General features: G+C 32.5%; 1 protein-coding gene across 1 annotated transcript in view; it reads left to right on the top strand.

The window, feature by feature from the left end:
* Window positions 1–26,752, top strand: part of Sox15 (Sox box 15 transcription factor) — a 111,447-nt gene continuing 84,695 nt past the window's right edge. The window contains exons 1-3 of the mRNA XM_090116427.1: window positions 1–317; window positions 8,572–8,758; window positions 26,147–26,532. Coding sequence (XP_089972553.1) covers window positions 8,682–8,758; window positions 26,147–26,532 — 463 coding nt within the window. The 5' untranslated portion in view covers window positions 1–317; window positions 8,572–8,681. The remainder of the gene's footprint in view (window positions 318–8,571; window positions 8,759–26,146; window positions 26,533–26,752) is intronic.

The following is a 26,752-nucleotide window of genomic DNA, read 5'->3' on the forward strand; positions in this document are numbered from 1 at the left end:
CGTGTTCATCGCCGGCGTGAGCTTATGTGTAACGTTCCAATTTTAAACATTCAAATTTCGAACTCCATGTAAAAATCTACGCCGGGACAGTTTATTTTTTTCTAATTCGGACGTTGGAACTGATACATACAGCCAAGTGTTGCCAGTGGGATGTTTTATATTCGTGAATTATTTATGAAAATGTGTTATTAAAGTTTATGTGACAAGTTGCGGTTAAAGTTCACTACGTTCAGTGGATGTACTTGATTGCCTGAACGTGCTCAAATTATGTGTTTTGCTGAACAATAAATTAATTTTACTGTTTTTCGGTCAAATTGGTACGTATATTTGATATCCTTTACTCCTAAGTCCTAGATTAAGATACTAGATAGTAAAATGCCAATAAATCAAAGATATTTATTATAATCGCACTTTTCCTACTCATATTATATTTTCACATTTGTTATTGTAATCAAACTGAATTAACTGTTCCTGTAAGTATTATTAAATTAAATCATACCTACATTCAATCACATTTCAACGACAAAAAATAAAAACCTGAAATATACCTAACTAAATAGTCCTCATAACTTTTGAAGTAAACTTAGTCATTAACTACCTAGGTACCTAAATAAAAAAAATAGTTATTCATTTTCCTTGTAACGAACTTTTATTCAAATAATAGGTATCAGAATTATAATAATTTAATGCGCGCTAATTTTATTCTGCGTACCTAGACTGTTTTGTTTTGTAATGATGAAAGTACCTGCTACTTCTCTCTCTACTACTATAAGTACATAGAACATGATGTACAGAGAACTTAAAATACCGTCGGAGACATTTTTAATACATTACTAGTGGTCCGCCCCGGCTTCGCCCGTGGTACCTACATGTTTAAACTATCCTATCTCTCAAGTTGGATCGAACTGCACATGGTGTGCAAATTTTATTATAATCGGTTAAGTGGTTTAGGAGTCCATTGAGGACAAACATTGTGACACGAGATTTATATATATCTACCTATTAAGAAGAAAGATAGGTCACCTAGCAGAAGACATGATTGTTTCATGTCTTCTGCTAGGTGACACATGACATTCATCAAAATTAGCAAATGTCATCTTTTTTACCCTAGGTACGAATTGAGGAAATAATGAAGAAAATGGAATGTCTTTACACTTGTAATAAAGTTGTCTCTGTTTTAAATTTACTTAAATAGGTACCTGCATCCATTGCTAAGCGAAAATTGCATGGAATTGTAGTACCTACCCTATTTCCTTCATTTCTTAGTACCCATGGACTTTATTAGAACACTTCTTACTTCAATTTTGGACCTCTTATCTAACTACGAAAATACCAGATTTTAATGTTTCTCTGAGAAATATATTATTATAGGTCTTCTTCGAGACAATTAATGAAAATGCGTCATATATTTTCACCAGTAGGCACCTAAGTGTTTAAGAAAAAAAAACCTACAAGGAGAAGATACCTAAACCAGACAACAGATAGTAAAATACAGAATTGACAAAACTATGTTTAACATTTTTAGTTGAATTTATATCGAGATTGTAATGATAGATTAATAATTATCATTCAAAATCGTTAAAGGCATTATCGATTAAGTATTTTATTTAATATAAGTTATCCACTGCAAAGAAGCGGGGAACCACTCGACCTCTTCACCCGTATTTGCATACGTATTGGAAAACATACCTAAACGGTTGAATAAACTTTGTAATGAGCTTGAAATTTATATAATTTTAGTTTCGTATAGGGGAAATTTTTAGTTCTAGAATATTGAATTCGATTTATATAAAAACAGTGAATTATTACGAAGGTGTTTTCCACTGTCGTTTGAAAATTACAATAATTTTTTGCCATATTTTTGTCTACAATATGTCTTAAAGGGCATAATCACTACACATAGTATAAAACAAAGTCGGTTTCTCTGTCCCTATGTATGCTTAAATCTTTACGCAACGGATTTGATGCGGTTATTTTAGATAGAGTGATTCAATAGGAAGGTTTTAGTAGGTATATAATTTATTATGTTTTAGACAAAGCGGGCGAAGCCGCGGGCGGAGAGCTAGTTAAAATATAATGCAAAATTTACAATTAACTTACATTTATTTTGATGAAGTCTCCAAATAAACTTAAGTAGGTACATTAATATCCAAATACCGGCCAATTTAATGATTAATACAATACTCAATGACGTCATTAACTTTTGCATAAATTAAGAAATTACGAAAAAATTGCAGTAACGTATCAGTTTATTGCACCCAGTAGCGGGTAGTTACAAAACGAAGGCGCACAGCACACTATAAGTCTATAAAATTATGTTTATAGTAAAGTGATTCGGTCATAAAACCCAAGAACTGGTATTGTTCACAACAGAGTAAGGAAAGGGTAATACAAATTTGAAAATATCAACTACGGAAAAGAGCTACGAAAGCGTTTTCTTGACGACTTTTCTCCGTAGAAACTGCTTTCTGATGGTATCTGACTACTATCTCAGAATAAATAGACTACCATTAAAAAGCTTCTAAAAGAAGGTTTCGAAGAGAATCTAACGTCGTCCTGTCCAGAAGCTTAGCGTGCCTTGGCGGGGCCCCGTATAAAAATTTGTTTGGGGGCCCTTAGGAAGGGTAAAGATTTCTTATAAGAGCGCACGTTGGGGGCCCCCTTGGCGCGGGGGCTCCGTATAATTGATACGGCAGATACGGCGGTAGCTACGCCCCTGGTCCTGTCTTAATCTTCAGTGATAAGTTAGATATCCTGAATCGGCATATTCGGCTTTCATTTCGGCAATGCGAGACGTTTTAGAGGAAAACTAATTATTTCAACTACCTAGGTACCTTTCTAAGTCACTCCTACAGCCGATATGATTTTATTTTGATGAAGTCTTCAGATATAACAGCTTATACGCAGATAGGCGATTGCTTCATAATAATAAATTGATAGGTACTACTTTTATGCAAAAACTTCGCTTTTCGGAACAGTTTAGTAGAAATAAATAGTTATTTCTACTAAATCTAGGACTGATTATTATCTATAGAGATAGATAATAATCAGTCTTAGATGCAATTTTACGATATAATTGTATATTGTGTAATAGGTACAAAATAGTATAAAATTTTTTGTCTTATAAATGAATAAAAACGGCTTAATTATTGTTATACCGTCTTTACCAGGGTTTACCCGGGTATAAAAATCATCTATGTTTCTCGCCTCGGTAGCGATTGAAGTTTTCCAAAAAAGTAATGGAAAAATAATTAATAATAAAAAGTAAAAAAACTAAAACCCAACTACGACAAAAAACGGCGCAGAAAAAGTATAAAAGAAGATTTTCAGAATACTGAACTGAACAAAGTTGCTAATGTAGTTGCAAGTAAATGGACACAGTAGACTCTACCAAGATGCCTTCGTTGTAAATTGACAATAATGTCATACAATACTATTCTGAAGTATGTAATATCCACTATGTAGAGATAAATTTTCATGTTTGGAAGTCACACGTTGTCAAAGTGCTACGGTGGATAGGTAAATGTAACGTGTGACTACGGGGTTTTATATTATACTAGCGGTCCGCCCCGGCTTCGCCCGTGGTACATATTTCGCAATAAAAGTTAGCCTATGTTCTTTCTCAGGGTCTAAAGATTATCTGTGCCAAATTTCATCAAAATCGGTCCAGTAGTTTATGCGTAAAAACCATACATACATACATACAAACCTTTCCTCTTTATAATATTAGTATAGATAGTATAATGTAGGTATATTAATTATAGTATTATATTAAGCGTGGTGGAATCCAACAAAAATCAAATCTTTAAATGATAATGTTTTAACTCATCCATGGAAGTTTATTTAAAATAATGTACATATTAATTATAAACCATAATAATATATCTCATGCGGATGATGTTTTTATTACGTTTTTGAATTACCAAAACATGAAATGTTTTTGTAAAGGTGCGGGACTTATTTTTAAATATGGCTGCTTTGTTCCGCCAACATTCTTATTAATACCTACATAATACATATGTTATTATAGTGTGTAAGTGAAGCCTCTGGATTTGCCTGCGATATAATACCTATGCGCAGATTCTGCAAAAACGCTGCTCTGTGGCGATAAATGGCCGCATTATATTAGAAAAGCACTCATAAAAAAATTGAAAGTTATAATACCTATAGCAATAGCTTGCCAAATATTCTAGAAGTGGGATCGAATATTTGTCATCATATTTCTACACTATTTTGTACATACATTTAAACTATACAATAAGTAGTTATATTTCTAATAAAGGAATGACATACAAAGCCCTTCCTTTAGTTTTGAATTCAATTAGTGATAGTGATAGGCAAAATTTTACGTTTATTAAAGGTCCAATACAAATATGCATGTATTTAACATTATCTAGTCATCGAATGCAAATAGAATTTTAATCTATTCATTACACATACTTATTCGTATGATATTCTATCATTATTGGTTTTTAAACGTTCATATATGGAATACAATGTCATAGAGTCAGGTCGTTGTGACTAAGTCGAATTGTTGATGTTTAAAAATGGAAATTCGAATTCCAAATTCAAATTCGTCAATTGAAAATTATTAATGCTGGCCGAAAACAAATAGTTATTAGTCATAAATGTTTGTGATTTTGCCGCCAATATGAATTTGAATGTAGTTTAAAAACATCAAATTGAATGAAGGAATGAATATACATACTTACGTTTTGGAAAGAATGTTCTCGAAAAACATGTAACAAACAAAACAAATATTATTTTATTATATTAATGCTTCAAGTATTAAAAATAAAACATTTACTACACAAGAAATGTATAGGTTAATTGAAATTCAGTAGCGATAGTTTCTACTCCAGATTTTTATCTATAAACTGTCTAGTGCTGTGACACATGATTGTCGATAGGTCTTACTCGATAGATAATATCGATAATAGTGAGAGGTCGATTAACCCAAAATGTTTACACAGATAACAAAATGTTGTGATATTTTATACAGATAAAAACAAAAGGTTAACCTTTTATGGTTTCGGCTATCTTATTTAATCTGCATGCAGTGTTATCTTATTAATTTTAATATAAATATATTGATACGATGCTTGCTTTTAGGGTTCCGTAGCCAAAATGGCAAAAACGGAACCCTTATAGTTTCGTCATGTCCGTCTGTCCGTCTGTCCGTCTGTCCGTCTGTCACAGCCGATTTACTCGGAAACTATAAGTACTACAGTGATGAAATTTGATGGGAATATGTGTTGTATGAACCGCTACAAAAATATGACACTAAATAGTAAAAAAAAGAATTGGGGGTGGGGCCCCCCATACATGTAACTGAGGGATGAAATTTTTTTTTTCGATGTACATACCCGTGTGGGGTATCAATGGAAAGGTCTTTTAAAATGATATAAAGTTTTCTAAAAAACATTTTTCTTAAAGTGAACGGTTTTTGAGATATCAGCTCTCAAAGTCGTAAAAAGTATGTCCCCCCCCCTCTATTTTTATAACTACGGGGTATAAAATTCTAAAAAAAATAGAGGTGATGCATGCTAATTAACTCTTTCAACGATTTTTGGTTTGATCAAAGTATCTCTTATAGTTTTTGAGATAGGTTGATTTAACTGTAATTTATTATATTTGCTGCTACGGAACCCTTTGTGCGCGAGCCCGACTCGCACTTGGCCGGTTTTTATTATTATTTATAATATTCCGAGATTCAGACTTGCACTTGGCCGGATTATTCGGCTAAGGGCTGATTTTTCAATTCTTGGTTATTATTAGGCGACCTTATGGCTACAGAGCCATCTCTTCTCTTCTCTTCTTCTCTTCCCAACCAAGGAAAACAATTATAAATTACGACGCCTATGTGTTTATCCAGAATATGTCTCTGTTCCAAATTTTCTGATCCGATCAGAGAGAATAAATATGTTTCTTCACAGCTCAAAATATTTTTGAAGTGAAACTGAAAAAAATTTAGTGTAACACTTTTTCGTTACGCGTGACATTTTTCCGTGGCTATAAAGGTCATAAAGAAGTTTCACTTCTTACGTGTGTACCTACACTAATACACGCACACATATTTTTCGTAGTAATGAATGAGTTCAAAAAAATTGTACCAGTTGTCCTTGTTTCAAACGAACTAACCTTGTCTATTGTACCTAAGGCTTTTCATTCATCTTTTGGAATCGTGAATCTTACAATGTTCTGATAACCTACGTTCTACCTACGTAGGTACCTATTTACATGGTTTTCAACCGACTTCAAAAAAGGAGTACGTAGTAAAGTAGTAGAATTCGATTGTAGTTTTTTTTTTATTTGGACGGGGTGAACCGATTTTGATGATTATTTTTTTGATTTGAAAGTTAGTGCCTTACTTACGGTTGGATCCAAATTTTTTCCAGATCTGAACATTTGAAGGCGGATTAGTGTTTTGTTAATTATGTAGATACCTACCAACATTTAAATATAATATAAAATATTCTCTCGGACTCGTAGTTCCTATGTCAAGCAAAATCGAACAAACAAAAGCTTCAGCTTTATAATATTGGTAAACCTAGATATAATTTTTTTACAAACACTCAATAAATTGACACACTATTTCGATAAAGCATTTATTAGCTATATTTAAAGTTTAAACGTATGAAAAATTACATAATTTCAAATGTAGAGGCGTGGCGAAGCGGCTAATTGGCGATATAATATATAGTCACAGTAGATTGGAGGTCGATAGATAAATGCGTTTATATCGATTTTATAAAGCCTTATAGTATTTATGGATTGAGAATAAAGAAAACATGCTTGGAACATAGTAGAATATAATATTTATTTGAACTCAACGACTCACGAAAGAGAATTGCAAAAATGTTTAAAAAGAACAAATGAAATATACACAGTAGTAATATGACAGTCGCGGATTGAAGTTAAAAAAATACACATTCGAATTTCAAATTCAAATTTTTCTCAAAAACAATAATTATCCATGCTGGCTGGAAGTAAATAATCAATACTTAAGTATTTAATTTTGCTCCTAATTTTGAAAATTTAAGCATGCACTAGGAATGTGTTGACTGTTGACATAAACCCAGATACACTATAACTTCAGCATGTACCAACACCAAAGAAAAAGTACTTTGCAAGAACTTTTTCTTTAGTTACATCATACATGCTGAAGTTAGTGTATCTGGGTGTCATATGTTACACCTTTTGTTGTGCTTCAGGCATAGGAAAATTATTAATAACACATATTCTATTTAATCCTTATAAAAATCATCTCAATTTGGAAAAAATTGCATAAGTTTCCGTTTAAAATTACAATTACCTACCTACCTACCTACAGTTAGCTTACAAAAAATATGTAATTGCATTTAATATAGGGCGTGTCAAACTAAAACCTAGTGTTGTTATTCTTAGAAATATAATGGCTGAAATAAACGTAATCTACATATTTGGAAATAGCTGTTGTAAGCGTAAATAGTGCAGCTGATTATGCATATAGGTACAATAAGATTAGGTATTTACCTAACCGGACCCAACTATTAGTGACGTGAGACGTCACACTAACTTGTAATTATTACGTATAAAAGATAAATTATTCACCAATTTTCCTTGTAATTTAACGTGCAATGGAAACTTCTGCTTGTCACTACATTTATATTCATGTTTATTAGCGTTCTATTTGAAATTTACAGTTTTTTAACAGACGTTTAAAATTGAATAAATTTAAACCATAAGACATTCAAACGTTCGGAATTTTGTATTTATAATGAGCGTCATTTTTGGACGTGATTTTTTTCGAACGAATTAGTTGCTTGTTACTTAGTGTGCAGGCGCGGCGACGCGTCGCAGTGCCGCCAACATTGACAGCTGTCAATCAGATTCAATATGGCCGCTGAGCCGGTTCCCGCCGAAGCAGGCTATCTTTCAAATCTGATGCCAGTCCAATACCAGATGTGTTAGATTGTTGCAAAGAGGCTGTATTTTGTTACTCGATTTAAAGATTAACCTAAATGTCAATGGCGAATAACGTTTTGATTTGACTACCTCAGGTTTCATTGACGTTTACGAAATCAATCAATTTGGCGATCAATCAAAATTTTTAAGTACTCTATGGATATGTCCACAGATTACGAATGATATTAATGTATTCATAAGGAACTTATTTTTTATGATAAAAATATCTTGATTTGTGTCTGATCCTAAATGTTATATTGTGGTGATTGTGGTCAAGATAATGCTTCTTTTTTCTTTGCGTTCTCTTTCTTATATATGAAATATTTTTCTTTTTTTCCTTAATTCGTCTTATCACGCCAAGTTTACGATTAATTTGTGATAATACTAATTTATTTAAGTTGACGCTATTTGCTAATAATCCTATCAATCTTCTAATCATTAAAATCTATGACTTTTTCACAGAACCTCGCTATCTATGAGTGAAAACAGAATGAAAATCGTTGATGTAGTTTTTGACTTTATTGCCCACAGAAAGACAGACATACAAACGAGGCAGACGACTTGTCTCTTATATTATGTAGTTCTATTTTTAATATTTTATAATATAAGCCAATTTATTTCCAGATACGCCACAAGGACGTTCGCTAGTGATGTGACACCATAGTGAGATAGCGTCCAGTCGACGCAGTGTGAGCTAGTGGTGTGATACATCGATATCGATAGTTTGTTACCGAATGAACACACTAATGCTGACGACTGGCTCAATTGATGATCAGCCCATGGACGGCAACATGTCTTTTTCGTCTTACAAGTAAGTAAAACACTAACAGTTACAATTTTTCGTGAGAAACATTTTTAGTCCATTGGGAAACCCTTTCACAGAACACAACTATAAATTAAGTTAATTAAATTAAATTTATTTTATTCTCATACTAAGCTATATGTATATTCGATAAACTATTAGTAACTAGCGGTCCGCCCCGGCTTCGCCCGTGGTACATATTTACGTTTTCTCCACATAAAAACCATCCTCGTACTTCAAGGAATATAATTAAAAAAGAATTATCGAAAACGGTTCAGCCGTTCTCGAGTTATGCGCTTACCAACACATTTTGCGATTCATTTTTATATATAAGAAGATATAGGTAACTTGGCAGTTTTCCAATATATCTGGATGTGAAGCAATCCTGTCTTACGTAATTTTTACAGCTTTAAATAGCATTTGAAAATGATGCCATAATTTTTTTACAAACATTACAAAAAAATTTTATCGTCAAACAAGCTTTGGAATAAGATATCAAACTCTGTTATAAATATGATTCCACACCACATACCTAACCAAAACCATAGACACGAACGCATGCTCATTGTCTTATAATTATATAATTACCTTGAATTTTAATTAAAATCTCTAGAAGCGAAACCAGTTGACAATACAGTACAGGATGAAGCCATTTAATCAAAAACACAAGGTAAAAACATTCGGTCAATCGAAACCAGAATTCAGATGAACATATACTTGGAAATCATGGTTTCGTTCCCTCATCGACAGCATTACCGTTTTAATTATGAACTTTTTATTATATTGCATTTATTAACTATTTATCTACTATTCCAATGTCACTATTGAATGCTGGTTAGACAAGATCTTCACTTATTAATTCAACTAAAACTGTACTAGGTATTATTATAGTCTATGATTATACAATAGTACCTATTCACTGCTACACTATTGCATGATGGAGCTACGTAAAGGTACTTTTAAGGGTTTAAATGTAGGTTATTAAAATCTTGCAAGTAATTTTGAGTTAAAGAAAGTTAATTTTATATCTACAGGGTGTCCCACTATTGGTATACTAAGCGCGAAGGAACTCGTAGTTTTGCATACACTGATCACGTAAAAAATACTTTAAAAAAAAATTACGTCCAAAATTTTTTGCTAAATTTTTCCTGAAAATCCATGTTTTCTTCTCTAGCTTCGCGCAGCCGGCATATATACAGCTTCTCTAATATGAGCATTTTATCTATGAAAACATAATCTTAAACGATAGCCCACGTGCTGGTGGCAAAGTTGGGCGGCTCGCTTGTTATGGGTGTACACATAGAGTTTTAAGAATTCATCTATTTGAAAAAAAATACGTCTGGAATTTTTTAATTATTTTTTACGTACTCAGCGTATGCAAAACTATAACCTCCTTTGAGCTTAGTATACCAACAGTGGGACACCCTGTATAGCTAGGTAGATACTAAAGTTATCCAGAAAATTCACGTCAATTGCACAATTATCTGTTATATAGGCGAGTTTTCAACATTAGTTAAAAATTTGAAATTTATTTTTTGTATTAACTACTTGGATAATGATTAACTGTATCTTGATATATCTTTATCGTAATAAGCAAATTTGGTTATCATAAAATATTTGGTTATTTATTTATTTAATCATTTATTGTACCACACCATTTAATATTACAATGTACAGTATAATATATATATCTGTTTGGATGCGAAGTACAAAAGGTGACCTTATCGCTTAAAAGCGATTTCTTCCAGGCCTATTACTGGTTATTACCTATTACACTAGAGTAGATAATTTTTGAAACAAAAAAAAATCGCAGTCGGATGAAACCCATTAGAAAAGGAGGGGAATACGATAAAAATGTAAGGAAAAATAAATTACGGTCAATCCGAGTTCGGGAAGCGGGAGGGGGGAGTTTTTAAGAGAAAAAAATGGTTTCTCTCGATTTCCAACAAAACTACAAGTCCTATAGAAAAAAGTTCAATGGCAAAGTTGTAGGTAATTAAAAGTTCTACAACTTTTGTATTCACAATTTTTTCACATAAACTAAAAATTTAGGTGAAAAATTCAAAAAACCAAGTTTTTGGTCTTTTATTTCTATCTACTTCAAAATTTATTTTTTTTCTACGAAATTTGGTGGAAACTTACTTTATTATGTCCCAAATACACTGTAATTTATTTGATTGAAAATATTTATTTTTTCGCCTTATTTTGAATTAATACCAAAAAAACAACCTAATTTTCAATCGAAAAGTCACCCGTCAAAATATCAGCTTTTTTCAAAAACTTGGGGTGCCTTTTATTCATTGAAATCTCTACTTTCATATGGTGTAAAAAAAATAAACACCACCATAGTAAATGTTCTCAGGAAATGCATACAAACAGTCTGAAAATTAGCTTTTACTAAATCAGGCACACTTCTCGAACTACCTGAAATGTTTTTATCGACATCATTTTGCTTTTGAATATGCTGTAAAATATTAAACTTAGAACAGATAATTATTTTTCTTTTGAAATATGTATTACCGAAAAGCCGATACAAGAGAAGATATAGAGTTCAAGAAGTGTGCCTGATTTAGTAAAAGCTAATTTTCAGACTGTTTGTATGCATTTCCTGAGAACATTTACTATGGTGGTGTTTATTTTTTTTACACCATATGAAAGTAGAGATTTCAATGAATAAAAGGCACCCCAAGTCTTTGAAAAAAGCTGATATTTTGACGGGTGACTTTTCAATTGAAAATTAGGTTGTTTTTTTGGTATTAATTCAAAATAAGGCGAAAAAATAAATATTTTCAATCAAATAAATTACAGTGTATTTGGGACATAATAAAGTAAGTTTCCACCAAATTTCGTAGAAAAAAAATAAATTTTGAAGTAGATAGAAATAAAAGACCAAAAACTTGGTTTTTTGAATTTTTCACCTAAATTTTTAGGTTATGTGAAAAAATTGTGAATACAAAAGTTGTAGAACTTTTAATTACCTACAACTTTGCCATTGAACTTTTTTCTATAGGACTTGTAGTTTTGTCGGAAATCGAGAGAAAACATTTTTTTCTCTTAAAAGCTCCCCCCTCCCGCTTCCCGAACTCGGATTGACCGTAATTTATTTTTCCTTACATTTTTATCGTATTCCCCTCCTTTTCTAATGGGTTTCATCCGACTGCGATTTTTTTTGTCTTTTCATTATTTTCAAAGGCTTCTACCCCAGTCTATATCTATTTGAAGCTTACATTTTAGGAGTGAAACATGATCAGATTTTTAGCGGTTAATCACATTTAGCATGAATCCTATAAAACTGTTACTGTTTAAAAATAGATATTTAATTATATATTTTACAAGATTTTAATTCCGTACATATTTAAGAGTCCATTTCCTCAGTTGACGTCACAGTGAAGTTAACGAACTTGAACGCTTTAAATTATTTGTGTAATTAGTAATTACGTTTGTAAATTGATAACTACAAAAAAGACGTATACCTACCTATATGAATTATTTTATAAAAATAATTTAAACAAGTTTATAGAAAAGCACGTTCCTGAAGATACACCATAAAACATTTGATTATAAACAACATAGATAAAGTATTAACCCTTTATTAGATTCCGAACGTTCAAGGCGCTATTTTATTTGCGGTTTGACAGTAAACTTTATCATAACTACATTTTGTGGCTTTTATTATATATTCCAATATTTCAAGAATCGATAGTAAAACCCCACAATTAAGTATAGTTCTAAACTGAAACGAATACGCAGCAATTACTGAACGCAAAAAGCCGTCGACCAATGAATTCGTCAGGCGGTTACAGTCCTCAATCGGGCACCTTTCATTTAAAAAAAAGAACCATACGCCATTTCATGTCAATTTTTGAATTATTCATTGTGCGAATGCGCGAGCGCATCGATTGATGCAAGCAAAAAGCGCGCGGCCGCTAATCTTCGACTCTCGCGTCTTCGACCCGCTGCCGAAACACTTAATATTCCGATAGTTTTTGCTGTCACGCTGTGCAAGGACATAACCGAGAATGCATTTATTTGATAAATGATGTTTTTTAGCAAACGCCAATCACGTGATTTTTTCACGTAATTTTTCGGTGTCAGTATTAAAAGCCTTTTGTTAGCAACGTGTGAGTTACATTCACAGCGTTGTTGTGTAAAAAGTTGCGTCGCTTCATTTTGAGCGCTATTCTAATTTTTGTCCGCAATGATGGTTATTACTTATTACATTATACGACCTATTAAGCGCAATAGAACGTTTCTAATTAAAGCTCTATATTATGATATGATTTCTAAAAAGAACTCGATCGTGCACATACTTGGTACGTTTTAATGATTGATTGAGCTTTTTGCACTGTTTAAATTAATAAGCTAAGATCTAAGTCGCAATTAAATTTATCTGAAATTCATTGTTACTTACCGTCAAGCCAATTACAAGTAACATTATGATGCTCGCTTGCAGAAAAAATATAGTATTCGAATTTCCGAGCGCTCATCCCCCGCGCCCGCACGTCCGCCGCGCCTCGACGCCGCGTCTCGACTGTACGTGATTGGTTTATTAATTAGGCGAATCATCATCGGGTTCCATTTTTAAAAATAGGCGGGATTCTTGCTGTGCGACTTTTCTTTTTAATTTTGGTCGGCGCTGAACGCAATTAGAGTTGCCAGTAAGCTTTTTGTCATAATTCCCTGTTGCGATAAAAGTTACTTAAAATTCTGTTTAACATAATATTTAATTAGTAGTGTTATTTCAAGAATTCCTTAATTCGGACGGGTATTGCTTCCACGCCAATTTTGTTCAAATAGAGTTTTAACTTCAGTTTATACATTTAATTTAAAACATTCAATCCATGTCGTGATGTATTCTGAAGATAATGATTGTGTGGAATTCGCTTGAGTTATTTCATACCCAAAAATTTCAATGATAAAAAAATAAGAATGGTCTAACAAGCAGACGAACCAATTAGCATTTAATATATGTACTTATTAATAAGTAATAACATTAAAACGCATACCTTTTTGTATTAAGTAAACATGCAGTATCTAATTTCTCTATCCACTTTATAAGTCTGTCCGCCAATACACCAAGAACGATTGATTGCTCATTAATGACACTAGAATTACTCGTCACGATCACATTAGTGTAATTTATCATTCGTGTCTCAGATGTAAGTGAGTTTTATCAACTTATCATTAAGTAGATTTCACTTTTAAACTAAACTACTAAACTAAACGTTTGAAACTAAATATAAAACTTGGAAATGTAAATGTACTACAAATTCATATTTTTCACATCGATAGTGATATCCTATAAAACTAATTGTTAGTTCGAATAATAATCATTATCGATTTTATAACTAAAGTACACTGAAGTAGTTGTAGCTGTAAGTTGTACTGTACAAGTACTGTACTGTTTGGTTACAGTAGACAAATATTACAAATGAGCATCACAAACACTTATAAAAGGATAAAGGTTTTAATTATATAAGACAGAAAGACACCTCTGCAAACACATAACTTGCAGATCAAAATAACAACATACTACCATAATTACAGTACGCAAAAACCATATAACCAGAACCAAACTAGTGTCAAAGTAAAACCCCAAAATGTTCGAGGTCACCAAAAAGAAACAATCCGGTCCCGAGCTATGCCTGTGTACCGTTAGAATACCTTTGTGTCTTAAGACGAACTAAAAAACCTGAAAACTATTCCAATTGCCAGCCACGGGAATCCGTTTTGTCTGTCGTGTATGTTTGTTTGTTTTTAATAACAGGCGTTTATTAGCTTCGAATGTATGTTTCTTAGGTTGTAAGAGCAACTATGGAGTTTCTTGCCGGTTCTTCTCCGTAGATACTGCTTTCCGCATCGGTGGTAAATGTTAAAAATATGTACCTAATGACGTTTCAAAAGTGCTTCTAGAAGAAGTCTAATTGAATAAATAAATGTTTGAGTTTGAGTTTGAGTTAGGTACCTATGTAATGGATCCCTTAGACGCGATTTTGAACTTTAAACGGACAGATTCAATTCAAACTTTGTACACTTATCAAGGCAGTGACAATACAATAATTTCATGAGTTTAAGCGTATTTTTAAGTTTTTTGAACTATATTATTTAGGGCCGATTTTTCAATGCTTGGATAAAACTTATCCGTCCAATAAAGTATTACACGATGATATTAAAATGTCACGTTAACTGTCAAATACGGGCAATTAGAATACGTTTTTAAAATGGTAGTTTTATACATTATTCTATGAATAAGTTTTATCCAAGCATTGAAAAATCGGCCCTTATAATTATTACACGTATGTTGTGACAGAAATTGTATTTACAGGTTGTCCAAACTAAGAGATAACCTTGAAATTGATTATAGACAGTTACAGTTATAGTTATGGCCATTCAGAAAAAAAAACGTCTCTCATAAGTAGTACATAACTCAAGATAAATATTAAAAACATTCATCAACATCAATGTAAAATGATGCGTAAATAGTTGTCGAAGCAGTCTCCAGCTAGTCACATTCAAAAAGTTGCAATGATGAAGATTGCAACTGCAAGGAAGAAATGTAAAGGTAGATTCGTTGTGTTTAATTTAGGATGCTATATTGTCTGTAGAGATTTCCTCTGGAGAATCTGTTATCATAGGAAGCTCTTTTTCGAAATTTCCATATATTTTTCCTGATAAATATAAATAAGTATATAAAAATTAATAAAAAAAAATTAAATTAAATAAACGCAGAACTAGATCATTAAAACCATTATCCCTACCTACAGTAGATAAAAAGATTAAAATCTTATCAACTTCTTAAACAACTTCATTTAAAGCTTAATATTTTTATAATAATTCAGTTAACAGTGAAGAAATTAATTTGAACTATCCTTTATAATAATCCTTTATTTTTTAGAATAACTCTTTTAACAAGTTTGTAATACTCACGTCATGAAAACTGCCTGCGTTCACCAGTTCATTCACTGCTGTTATTGTTTGCAAAATGTTGAATACTGGCGCATATCAAAATGATAGTTATATCTATTAGATTTTCAGACATGCCGAAACCCTCCCATAACTCGTCGGCCACCAAAAAGAAGTCACATACGCATAAAATCGAAAGTTACAGTCGAACGATGCTATCGCAAAATTATTTCCAATTTCGCCGTTTTGCGTCTCCGTTCCGACATTTTTTTTTGTTTATTTTATCCCTCCTTGGCCGTCGGACTCACTCCCATAAATTATAGTTCGGTAGCTCTCTTAAAGAGGTTTGGATTTTGTTATTTTTGTTAAGCCCGCTGAAGAATTTATGTTCCTGTCTTACTTAGTGGTCAGCCGACCTGTCTTTGAAATATTCTGTACGCGGCTGTTACCTGGTATTGCGTTAATGTTTGCTACTATTTTGAGGAATTCGGGTTTAAAGAGATATGAGAAATAAAGAATGGAAAGTTTTGAGTAGTTTCTCTAGTCGAAGTTTCGCAGGATTATAGATGTCGTTATTATAAAGTTGTGTACCGTTGACGTTGTTTTAAACGACATTCCTTAAAATATGGAGTTTGTTTACGTACACTATCGTAAATAATTTAATGTAAGTAGGTATAGTTTGATTTACCTCGCTGGATTTTTAAATGATTTTTTAGAAACGTAAATCCATTCCAATCTAACGAGGAATAGATTCATACAACCAGAAATATACTGTGAAAATTAAAAGATATTATTAAGTATTTGTGACTCCAACGACAAAAGACTTGAGATCTGAATCCCTGCCAATTTTCCGTACCAATTATTATTTATAGATATTTACACTTGTCTCATAGATTTTATGTAGTTTTACACCGATATTTAGTAAATATTATAGTAATAAATAACGAAAGATAAATGTGAGAATATATTGTACTGCTAAGCTGCGCCTCGTGGTTTTACCCGCAGTGCTCCGCTCCTGTTGGTCTTAGCGAGATGATTGTATAACCTATATCCTTCTTCGTCTTCCTCGATAAATGGGCTTTCTAACACCGAAAGAATTTTTCAAATCGCACCAGTAGTCCCTGAGATATGCGCGTTTAAACAAACAAACTCTTCAGCTTTATAATATTAGTAAAGAAGTATAGATTCTTCAACAGTATCTACTTTAATATATTTAACTATCTGCAATATAGTGAACTTTTTAAAATGTTGTTACTTTCATAGACAAATTATCATGTAAAGTATAACATAACCTTTATCCCTTTAATGTTACGAGGCCACAGATTAAAAAAGAAAAGCCTCAATGAAATATCGACGCGAATTATCAGCTGATCTTAATACGAGTTGAACGTAATCATTGAAATAGAAAGCTGTGGAGACGATGTTGGTGCTAAAATAATTTCTAATTTTGATATACCTAGTCTATTTTTTTTGTTAAAGGGCTATAAAATAATATTGCCAGAAAGAGAAATTTCTATATTAAATCATTGCATTGGGTCCATAAAGAAAAATATATTTCCAAGTTCAACTAATTCGACATTCTCACAAATTTGACAGCTGACAGATGGCTCATTAAATTTAATCCTAAATTTAACATTTAGATTAAAAAATACTGCGCTTTTTATACCTCACATGCAATGTGGCATTCATAGAAATTCTTAAAAGGCAGATGGATTAATATCATTATAATATAAATAAATAATTAATACATTTTTTGCGTATCCATAGTTTTGTTCGGTGTTTTTTTTTTGCGATAAAGGAAATTAGTTCGACGGGTCATCAAATTAGGTTTCAAATTCTTGTGAACTTGTCGGCTTATTGTGACGTATTTGAAAGTGGCTTCATACGGGAAGCGATTTGTGCTTTTTATCTTGTAGAGTATAGATAGTATCATATTACCTGTGCTTATTAGTATTGATTGTTGCATTTATATTCTTTGAACATAGGCATAAGTTCGAAGTTAAGTTTCGAATTTTATCAAAATTTGATAGATATTGCATATGTAGCAGTCTATGAGTTAGGAAAAGAATTTGTTAGAGTACATAATAAATAATAATATATTTTATTTACATTATGTTTACAGGTCTCGTTCATATTCCTAAGTCTGAATTCTTTGGTTTTCGACGTATTGATATTTGAGATTTAATATTATCAGCACTCAACAAAAGGTCCTTAATTATATGATACGTTTTTAACTATTTACGGATCAACAACTACACTAATTTCAACCTGTGAAATATAATAGGTAGGTACATATAGATTTTTAATGAATGTGGAAAATTTTGTCACGGAGTGGTGATTTGAGTCTCTTCGCCGTTTTGTAAATGTAATGTTTGATTTAATTTATTTCTACATCCCAGTTTATTTATTTAATTTGTCATTTCTTTACGAATTATAATTATTTTTTTAACTTTAATTGTAGGTATACTAGCTTTTCGCCCGCGTCTTCGTCGTCGTCGTCTTAAAACGTATCCTATGTGTTAATCCAAGTTACCCTCTATATGTGTGCTAAATTTCATTATAATCGGTTCAGTAGTTTATGCGTGAAAAAGATACAACATACAAACCTTTCCTCTTTATAATGTTAGTATAGATAGTATAGATAAGTACAAAACGCAGCTCGTCTGAAAGGCCTTTACCAAACCAGTTGTCCACGTTACACAAATGCCAATATATCACAACTATCAATAATGATTAGTCAAAATCGTCAAACCCGCTCCGTTTCAGTTGGAATTGATCACTGATCTTAGATTATCTTTAATTTATGACTCGAATCGATCGTGGTTAGAGGAAATCGGAAATGAAATCATTTTAGTATTAAGATTATAATTAAATAATTATAGTGTAGGGAGAAGACATAGGCAAGGGTAATTAAATTATTGTTATGACAGGAGTATCTTAAATCAAGTAAAAAAAACTAATTTTAGTGAAATTTGGAGTAACGATATTTAATTTTTTAACGAGCCACGCCAAACATGAAAAATAATGTAAGTTACTAATTACTATACACCTCTGAAATGGCTGCACCGATTCTGATGAAACTTTTGTAGATCTGATAATCGGCCAATATCCATTTTTCATACCCCTAAGTGATAAGAGTAAGGCAGAACATCGTTTGCCGGGATAGGTAAACGATAAATATATTTTTCTTCTTGAACGCGATGAATATGCTTTTAGTTAATTATTTTAATTTCACGGAAAGTCACTTGTTATAATATTGTATAAACGAAAAATGCATAGTCGTAATTAAAATAGGTTAGCTGTTATCAGATGCATTTCTTATCATATCAGGGCAACGACGTCCTTCTGTCGCAGATTTGCAATATCACGTGCATGCAGTTTTGATATTATATTTATAGCTATTAAAAAGTAGTAATGTTTTGACAAAGGAAACATGTAGAAAGTGTGGAATAACATTTTTTGCAAATCGTCTTCTAGAATAGGGGTTTTGAATTTTGGTGATAATTTGCACTAATTTGTTTGTATTAGGTACTACGTAATGAATATAACATTATGTAGAATTATTAAAATTTAGGGATATTGTGAATTGTATCAGATAGAGGAAGGAAATTGCTGTGAGCGAACGTCATTATATATCATACCTGTGGTAGGTAATTGAAATATATAGAATAGATAAATAAATAAACAGTTGCGTCAAAATTGTGCCAAATTATTTTTTTGCGCAATTTTGTTATATATACCTTTTGCCTTCTACTCATAATTAAGAAGATCCTGACATACAAACTATGAGAAAGAAAAAATTATAAAATGAAGGATGATGATCATTTTCCTGTCCAATAAATCATCGTTTTATACGAGATTCCTAAACGACCTTAAATCAGAACCGAAAAATAAACAACATGCAATAGAAGCTAGCTAGTATTTGATATGCTCCATTGCACATGATAAGCCCTTATCAAGATGCTTATCAGTCATGCACACGGCAATGTTTGTGTGCACCTTTATCTATGTTCGCAGAATCTGAACGTCTGTGGCCGTTTTTTTATCTTTTTATCGGTTTTCTAATAGTTTTTTTATCGATCTTGCCGATATGGTCACGCAATTTCTAAAATGCAACGTGCGAATGTGGATTTTTTATTATTGCTGGCAATTTTGTTAAACGTGTCTTGAAGTGTGTGTAGCAATTTGTAGATGTATGTATAGCTAATACCTGGGTTCGCCTACAATCGTTTAGTAAAATTACAAAGATTTGTTATTACTTTAAATTATTAAAGTCTATAAAGCAAAAACGGTTTTGATAAAATATCGAATACCGATTTGATAAGATTAACGTTTATGGGCAGTTTGGCGAAAGTTTTCTATTAAATAAGTGCTTGCTAAGATTTCATGATATCATGATATTATTATTAAACAATAATATAATGAAATAAAAAACAATCGCAAATTTATAGTGATAAATATAAAAAAAAAACATGCATGTATCTTGAATGTAACGATAAAAAAGCAACTAAATTGCCTAAGATAATAATGAATGAATGAATATTATTCACACTTTTAATTGGGGATTCCTTTAATTAATAAATAAAAAAACCATTTTACTATGATTATATAAATTCAGCCTATTTCACTAACATCGCTATTTCGTACTAGCGTTGTTCCTCGAAACGTATGTTTGTAACAACTCCCTGTAAACTTATGAGCTCCTGGTATGTTGTTGATCGGAGACAATGCAATGTTTGCCAGCGCTATAAACAGACAGACGTATTTTTCTTAATAATAGTTATATTACCTCAGTGTTTGTAATTTGCGGAAGCGTTAAGGTTATAATCTATTTATTTTTTTGCATCAACTAATAACTAATTTGTTTCTTTCTTCCCTTTCTTCCCATATCAAAAAACTTGAAAGAAAGAGAACTAATTATGAAATACCTTTGTAGTTCTTTTGCTACTACGATTTCTTCCTACGCAGTACGAATGAAATTTAAGATATCTAGAGAAGGCTTTTACGAATAATTTTATTGCCTATTTCATTTCTTACAAAAATTCTTTGCACAATATACAAAGTAAGTAATAGCTTTTCCCATGTAGTTTTCCCTGTTTACAGTTCACATAAATTTAATAAAAGTAGAAAGTCATGATATTTTACTAAACAATGCTATACTTTTCATACACGCATGTCAATGTTCAGTACGAACACTATAGATATATTCGAATAAAGAATTTGAATTAAAACATTGCTAGGACAGTTCGGTACAACCATTGAAACTCGAGGAAAACAATCAGTTCCATTGACCTTACCGACAGAAGTGAATCATCAGTGATGCATCAATTTCGGAATTAGGAAGTAAATCGATTGTGAGAGAAGAATCGACTGCTGATCGAGTTGCATTCGAGATCGTTGTCGGAACGCTGATACGCGTTTGTCAACAATGGTTATTGTGTTCAGTTGTTTGATAATATTCACATCACCCTGTGATTATTTGAAAACAGCGAGCGTGGAGAAAATTTTGTCGAGTTTAGCGTGGTGATTATTCATAAGTAAGATAAAATGTTTTAAGTAAAATAAAACGAAAATATAATTAAATATACATATATACAAAGGTGATTGATATAGTGATCTATCAACGCACAGCCCAAACCACTGGACGTATCGGGCTGAAATTTGGCATGCAGGTAGATGTTAGGACGTAGGCATCCGCTAAGAAAGGATTTCCCGAAATTCTTGCGGGAACGGGGAAAAACGGGGATGCACGTACAAAGTCGTGGGCGGAAGCTAGTTAAATATAAAAGCAACGCAGCAACTTTACAATTTGAATGAATATTGTTTTTATTCGAAACATAAATATATGAAACCAAAGGTTTCAGTGAAGGAGGTTGTTTTGAATATTCATAGGTAGTTTTCCTCAAATTTATTTTAAGAAACTAGAAGAAAGACCCTAAAATATACGTCTTCGTCTTTCGAGTGGAAATTTTACCTATCAAATTTATTTAAATAATACATACTGTGTAGTAAGGTAATCTACATGTTATAATAATGCAAAGAAAGATTAGATGTTTTTCAAAGCAATTAAGAAAACAGAAAACTGTAAAAATAGTTGTTTTCTATTTATAAAAGACTATGAAAATATTATTATTTGTATAAAATTGTTTAGATATATCGGAATGCGAGTTTTCTAATGGCATGTGTATTGTTTACATAAATATGAAAAAAACAATAGCTAGGCGGCCATGTTTACTTTCTCATGTAATAATAATGATGATAGAATAAGAATAACTGATATATTTTATAGATTCACTGCATTATAAACTTATGCTTGTGAGTTGATAAAAGTTTGTAGAGGGAATAGATATAAAGTTGATCTCTGAGGTGATCGAATTATCAGTTTACAGTTTAGAAAGGCTTTGAAGAATATATCTTTGACTAAGTTTTACGTAGGTAATTTTAATATTTACCGTAAGTTTACTTATTGATCATTTCCTAGGTTTATCTACTAACTATTTTATTATTATTTCACATATTTTATAACTCGAAATCGATGTGCCAATAATTTTCAAATAAGAACTAAAAATATTAACACACATAAAATATAAAGTATGTACTTAAATGGAAAAGTGTTTTTTTAATTGGCTTTAAAACAAATTGAAAAGAAAACAAACATCCTTCAGATAATTTTTCTCGCGTTCGGAATCGAATCCACAATTTTTGGCGCCAACCTCTAAACCATCATTTATGATGACGTACGCGTAGCTAAAAATGCGCCGCATAAAACCATTGAGTTGCTATACGTAGTAATAATACCTCAATGCATTAAACAAATAATTTACAATATACTTAAAAACTAATTGGTTGTACTAACTCGTAAATTACAGATAATAAGTGGACATAAAGCATCGTGGGTCATGTCAAATAAATTGACAATATTATTTGACACTTGTAACAAGCTGAACTTTTTAAAATTTTTAAACGTCGTTTGTTATTTTTCATATAATATAAAGTATGGGGCAGATGTATTACACATCTGTATCAGATGGTTTGAAGCAAATAAGTGTTGTGTACCCAGCTTTAAATAATTTTATTTATTAGTAGAATTGATGTCAATGTGATAATAATTAGCTACTTGCCTACTTGGCGACGATCTTGTAACTTTATAACATATAGAACGACGACTCAATAGACTTTTGAGTTTTCTTATGTTTATCAGAAGACTAGCCGTGCCGCGCGGTTTTTCTCGAAGCGAACTCGCTGCAGGCAAAAGCATGTTTTGTAGAATACTAGCCTTGCCTTGTGGTTTTTCTCGCGGACGAACTCGCAGACTAAAGCAAACATTTCTAAGTTTATGTGTTATTCTGGTGTATAAGCTGCATCACTACTGCATAAGTATCATCAAAATTCGTTCTGTGGTATTTACCTGAAAGAGTTAAACAAACATCCATATATCCATCCATCCATACATATTACATATCTACACAACTTTCGCGTTAATAACAAAACAATTTAGTAGGACCCTTTCAGTATATTGTCCCGGAAGAATTCCAACCAATACCCGCGGCCCCATCATTAACGCGGCTCGACGGAACACAGTGGGGTTTTAGTCGGTAAGAATCCGACATAACCCACGGCTCCTTCCCTGAGGGCCGTGGGTATCTTTGGAAGATTTCCCCGCTTAAAAAAAAGGACCCTTTCAGTATGAAAAGCTAAGAAAATTCGCAGATAAGGAAAATTTCTAAAACCCTAAAAGGTAACTGTTAATTAACCTTCCTCATTTGACATTTTGTTTAAAGCCTAGAAATAAGTAAATTAATATACAAAACTAATAATAATACAGTTCTATTAAATATTAAAAACTATAGCTTATTACAATAATATGATTTATAACATAATCAAACTAAAAATTGCAAGTCCTTCACACTAATCACATATTTATTAGCATATTATAATCATAATTACGACCATTAAATTCCCAGTTGCTATCGATAACGCATGTGCACTGCATTGTGACGTCACTAAAAGGTGGTGACGTTTACGTAATTATTGGTGATGTAAGGAGCTTTATCGGTTTACGTAAAACATAAACTTAGTATTATTAGTAACTATCTTTCAGCCTGCGGCTTCGCTTGCTTTGTCTAAAACCTAATTAATTATGAAACCTTCCTCTTGAATCACTCTATCTATTTAAAAAAAACGCATCAAAATCCGGTGCGTAGTTTTAAAGATTAAGCATATGCATAGGGATACAGGGAAAGAGAAAGAGGCTTCGTTTATACTATGTAGTGATGTAGTGTTTTGCCTGTTTTAATCTGCCTACTTGGGGTCATCACTTGGCCAGCCTGAACCTTCAGAGGAGGCCTGTGTCCCTGCAGTGGGAACAGATGATGATAAGTACAAGTTGTTCTGGGTTAATGTGGGATACAAACAAATACAGCTGCATTATATTTTCCGCATTTTTCAAACCCTATTTCAATCCTATTTGAAAATGTAGCTTTGTTAGAAATCTTATATATAAAATTCTCGTGTCACAATGTTAGTCTGCATACTCCTCCGAAACGGGTGGACCGATTCTCATGAAATTTTCTGTGCATATCGGGTAAGTCTGAGAATCGGCCAACATCTATTTTTCATATGTACCACGGGCGAAGCCGGGGCGGACCGCTAGTCATAGTATAAATTTTAACCAAATCCAATGCGAAACTTAGTATTAAGGGATAGGACGTCTGTATATTGTGTGGTTGTTATTATTTCACACAAAAACATCATATATTGCAACTGAAATTTCATACAGAGAGAGATAAAGAAAGATAAGATGGGATAGATCTTAGCATTTAGAATAGATACCTACAAATTTACCAACCAATAAAGCTAGGAATCACTTTAGGCATTATTATTATTTAATTTTTATATAATATAGCTCTAAAGATACAATTGCATGTCATCCGACTATTAATAGATAATATTTATTATAATAATTCATTGCTGTGCAAAAAATAGTTTACGAATTGAATCATAAATTATTTTTTACTTGACACTGAAAATTTTACGATAATTTATACTTTAACCCCCTTTGCATTATAATTACCCCGTAATCCTTTTCCAAGATTTTCTCTATCTAAAAAACAGAAAAATTCAGAAAAACTTGATCAATAATTTTATGAAACAAAATTTCTATTCATCCATGCAAATTTTGGATATTTAATATTTATCCATACTTTAAAAAAGCCGCTTCCATTTCAAACTCTTTATTTTTCAATAACATCGATTATAAATCCCCTTTTTCACAGTCTGTTAAAAAGAGAACACATTATGGCAATAAAGTGATTCCCACAGCGGCGCTTGCGTTCTCAGAACGAGCGGTGTCGAGTGAGGCGCTAACTTTCATATAAATTCGGAATCGCTTCTTGTGAGGTTATGATTACCTGGTACTTGTCTATGTGGTAGGTTGTATCGGGTTTTACTTACGTTGGAGTAAATAATAGATGATATTGTTCTAAATTTCATATAAATTCGGAATAGCTTCTTGTGAGGTTATGATTACCTGGTACTTGTCTATGTGGTAGGTTGTATCGAGTTTACTTGCCTATTAAATATATTATAATAATAAATAGGTTTGTTGATTGGTAGAATGATAGTGGAAGTCTTGTGGAAGTTAAGTTTTCTTCAATTCAACATTTTGAATACTTCCCTGAAGGATTCGAATACACCACCTGACGCAAGAACACATTCTCTAGGCAATTTGCATAACACTTACAAAATTAACACAAAATTATTTATACGCACCTCCGTAGAACAATACCATACATCATGTCAGAGAATCTTCAATCTTCATATTTCTTCAAATGCAATTCTTCTTTATCCTCATTACAACTTCGTTTGTGCAAAAAGAAACAACAAATTACGCAGCAAAACTTTCCACGGTGAATTCCGCAAAAGTGCAATTCAAAGACGCGTCTCTTAGAAACCACCTAAGTCGAGCTCCTATTCCGTCGTCAATCGATTAGCTGTAAAGATAAAACGTCTCGAGTTACCGCCGTTTCCTCATATCGTTGCTGATACCGGTATACCGGCGAAATGACACCGATGACGTTCTGAATTCCACCGATACGCAAAGCTCGGATGCACTAGTTCTGCATTATACCTAATATGAGCATTGAGCATAGTACATTGTAAACATGGTTCTATCGTGTTACATTACATGCATTTTATATACCAGAGTATTTCGCGTATATTCTGGTCTAGTAGGATTGAGCATAGTGTAGTGTCATAAATGATTTCAATAAAAAAAAATTATTAACTTCACCAGGTCAAAACCTAATCGTTATTAAATAAATTGACACCGAATATATTGGTTATCCATCTACTTTTACATACGTAGACCTATTGACGTTTTTATTTATTACATAATATATTACATATTAAATTATCCCCTTGCTATCAGACTTCATTTTTCTACACATTTTAGCATTGCAACTAAACCTTTCTAATGAACAATCTCTTCCACAGTATGATGGACTCCGGAGGCCCCGGCATCGGGTCTCCCCCCACCTACCACAGAAGCTACGAGCAATACGTCCAAGGGGCTGTTGAAAACAGCACAGACTCCGCGCAGGACCAGACCAGTCCAGAACTGGTGGTCTGGTCGACGCTGCCTTATGGTCTGGACTACAGGACGCAATACGACTACAGGAATCCTTACGAATCTAGAGATTTCTCGACGCAGCAGTATGCTAGAGCGCCGTTTACAACAAAAATGGGGCAGGCCAAAGCGCTCAAAGAGGCCAGGATACGTAGACCCATGAATGCCTTCATGGTGTGGGCGAAGGTGGAAAGGAAGAAGCTGGCTGATGAGAACCCGGATCTGCACAATGCTGATTTGAGCAAAATGCTAGGTGAGTGCTTTTCTATTTTGTCTAAATATATCAACCATTTTAAGACAGTTAATTTATTTTATACTAACACATATTTATAACTAGTGGTCCGCCCCGGCTTCGCCCGTGGTACATATTTCGCAATGAAAGGTAGCCTATGTCCTTTCTCGGGTATCAAAATATCTCCATACCAAATTTCATGCAAATTGGTTCAGTAGTTTAGGCGTGATTGAGTAAGAGA

The sequence above is a fragment of the Colias eurytheme genome, chromosome 25, assembly GCF_061535395.1.
Source record: "Colias eurytheme isolate Ceu_HAF_F1 chromosome 25, ilColEury1 Martin Lab GWU primary, whole genome shotgun sequence".
NCBI classification, from domain to species: domain Eukaryota; kingdom Metazoa; phylum Arthropoda; class Insecta; order Lepidoptera; family Pieridae; genus Colias; species Colias eurytheme.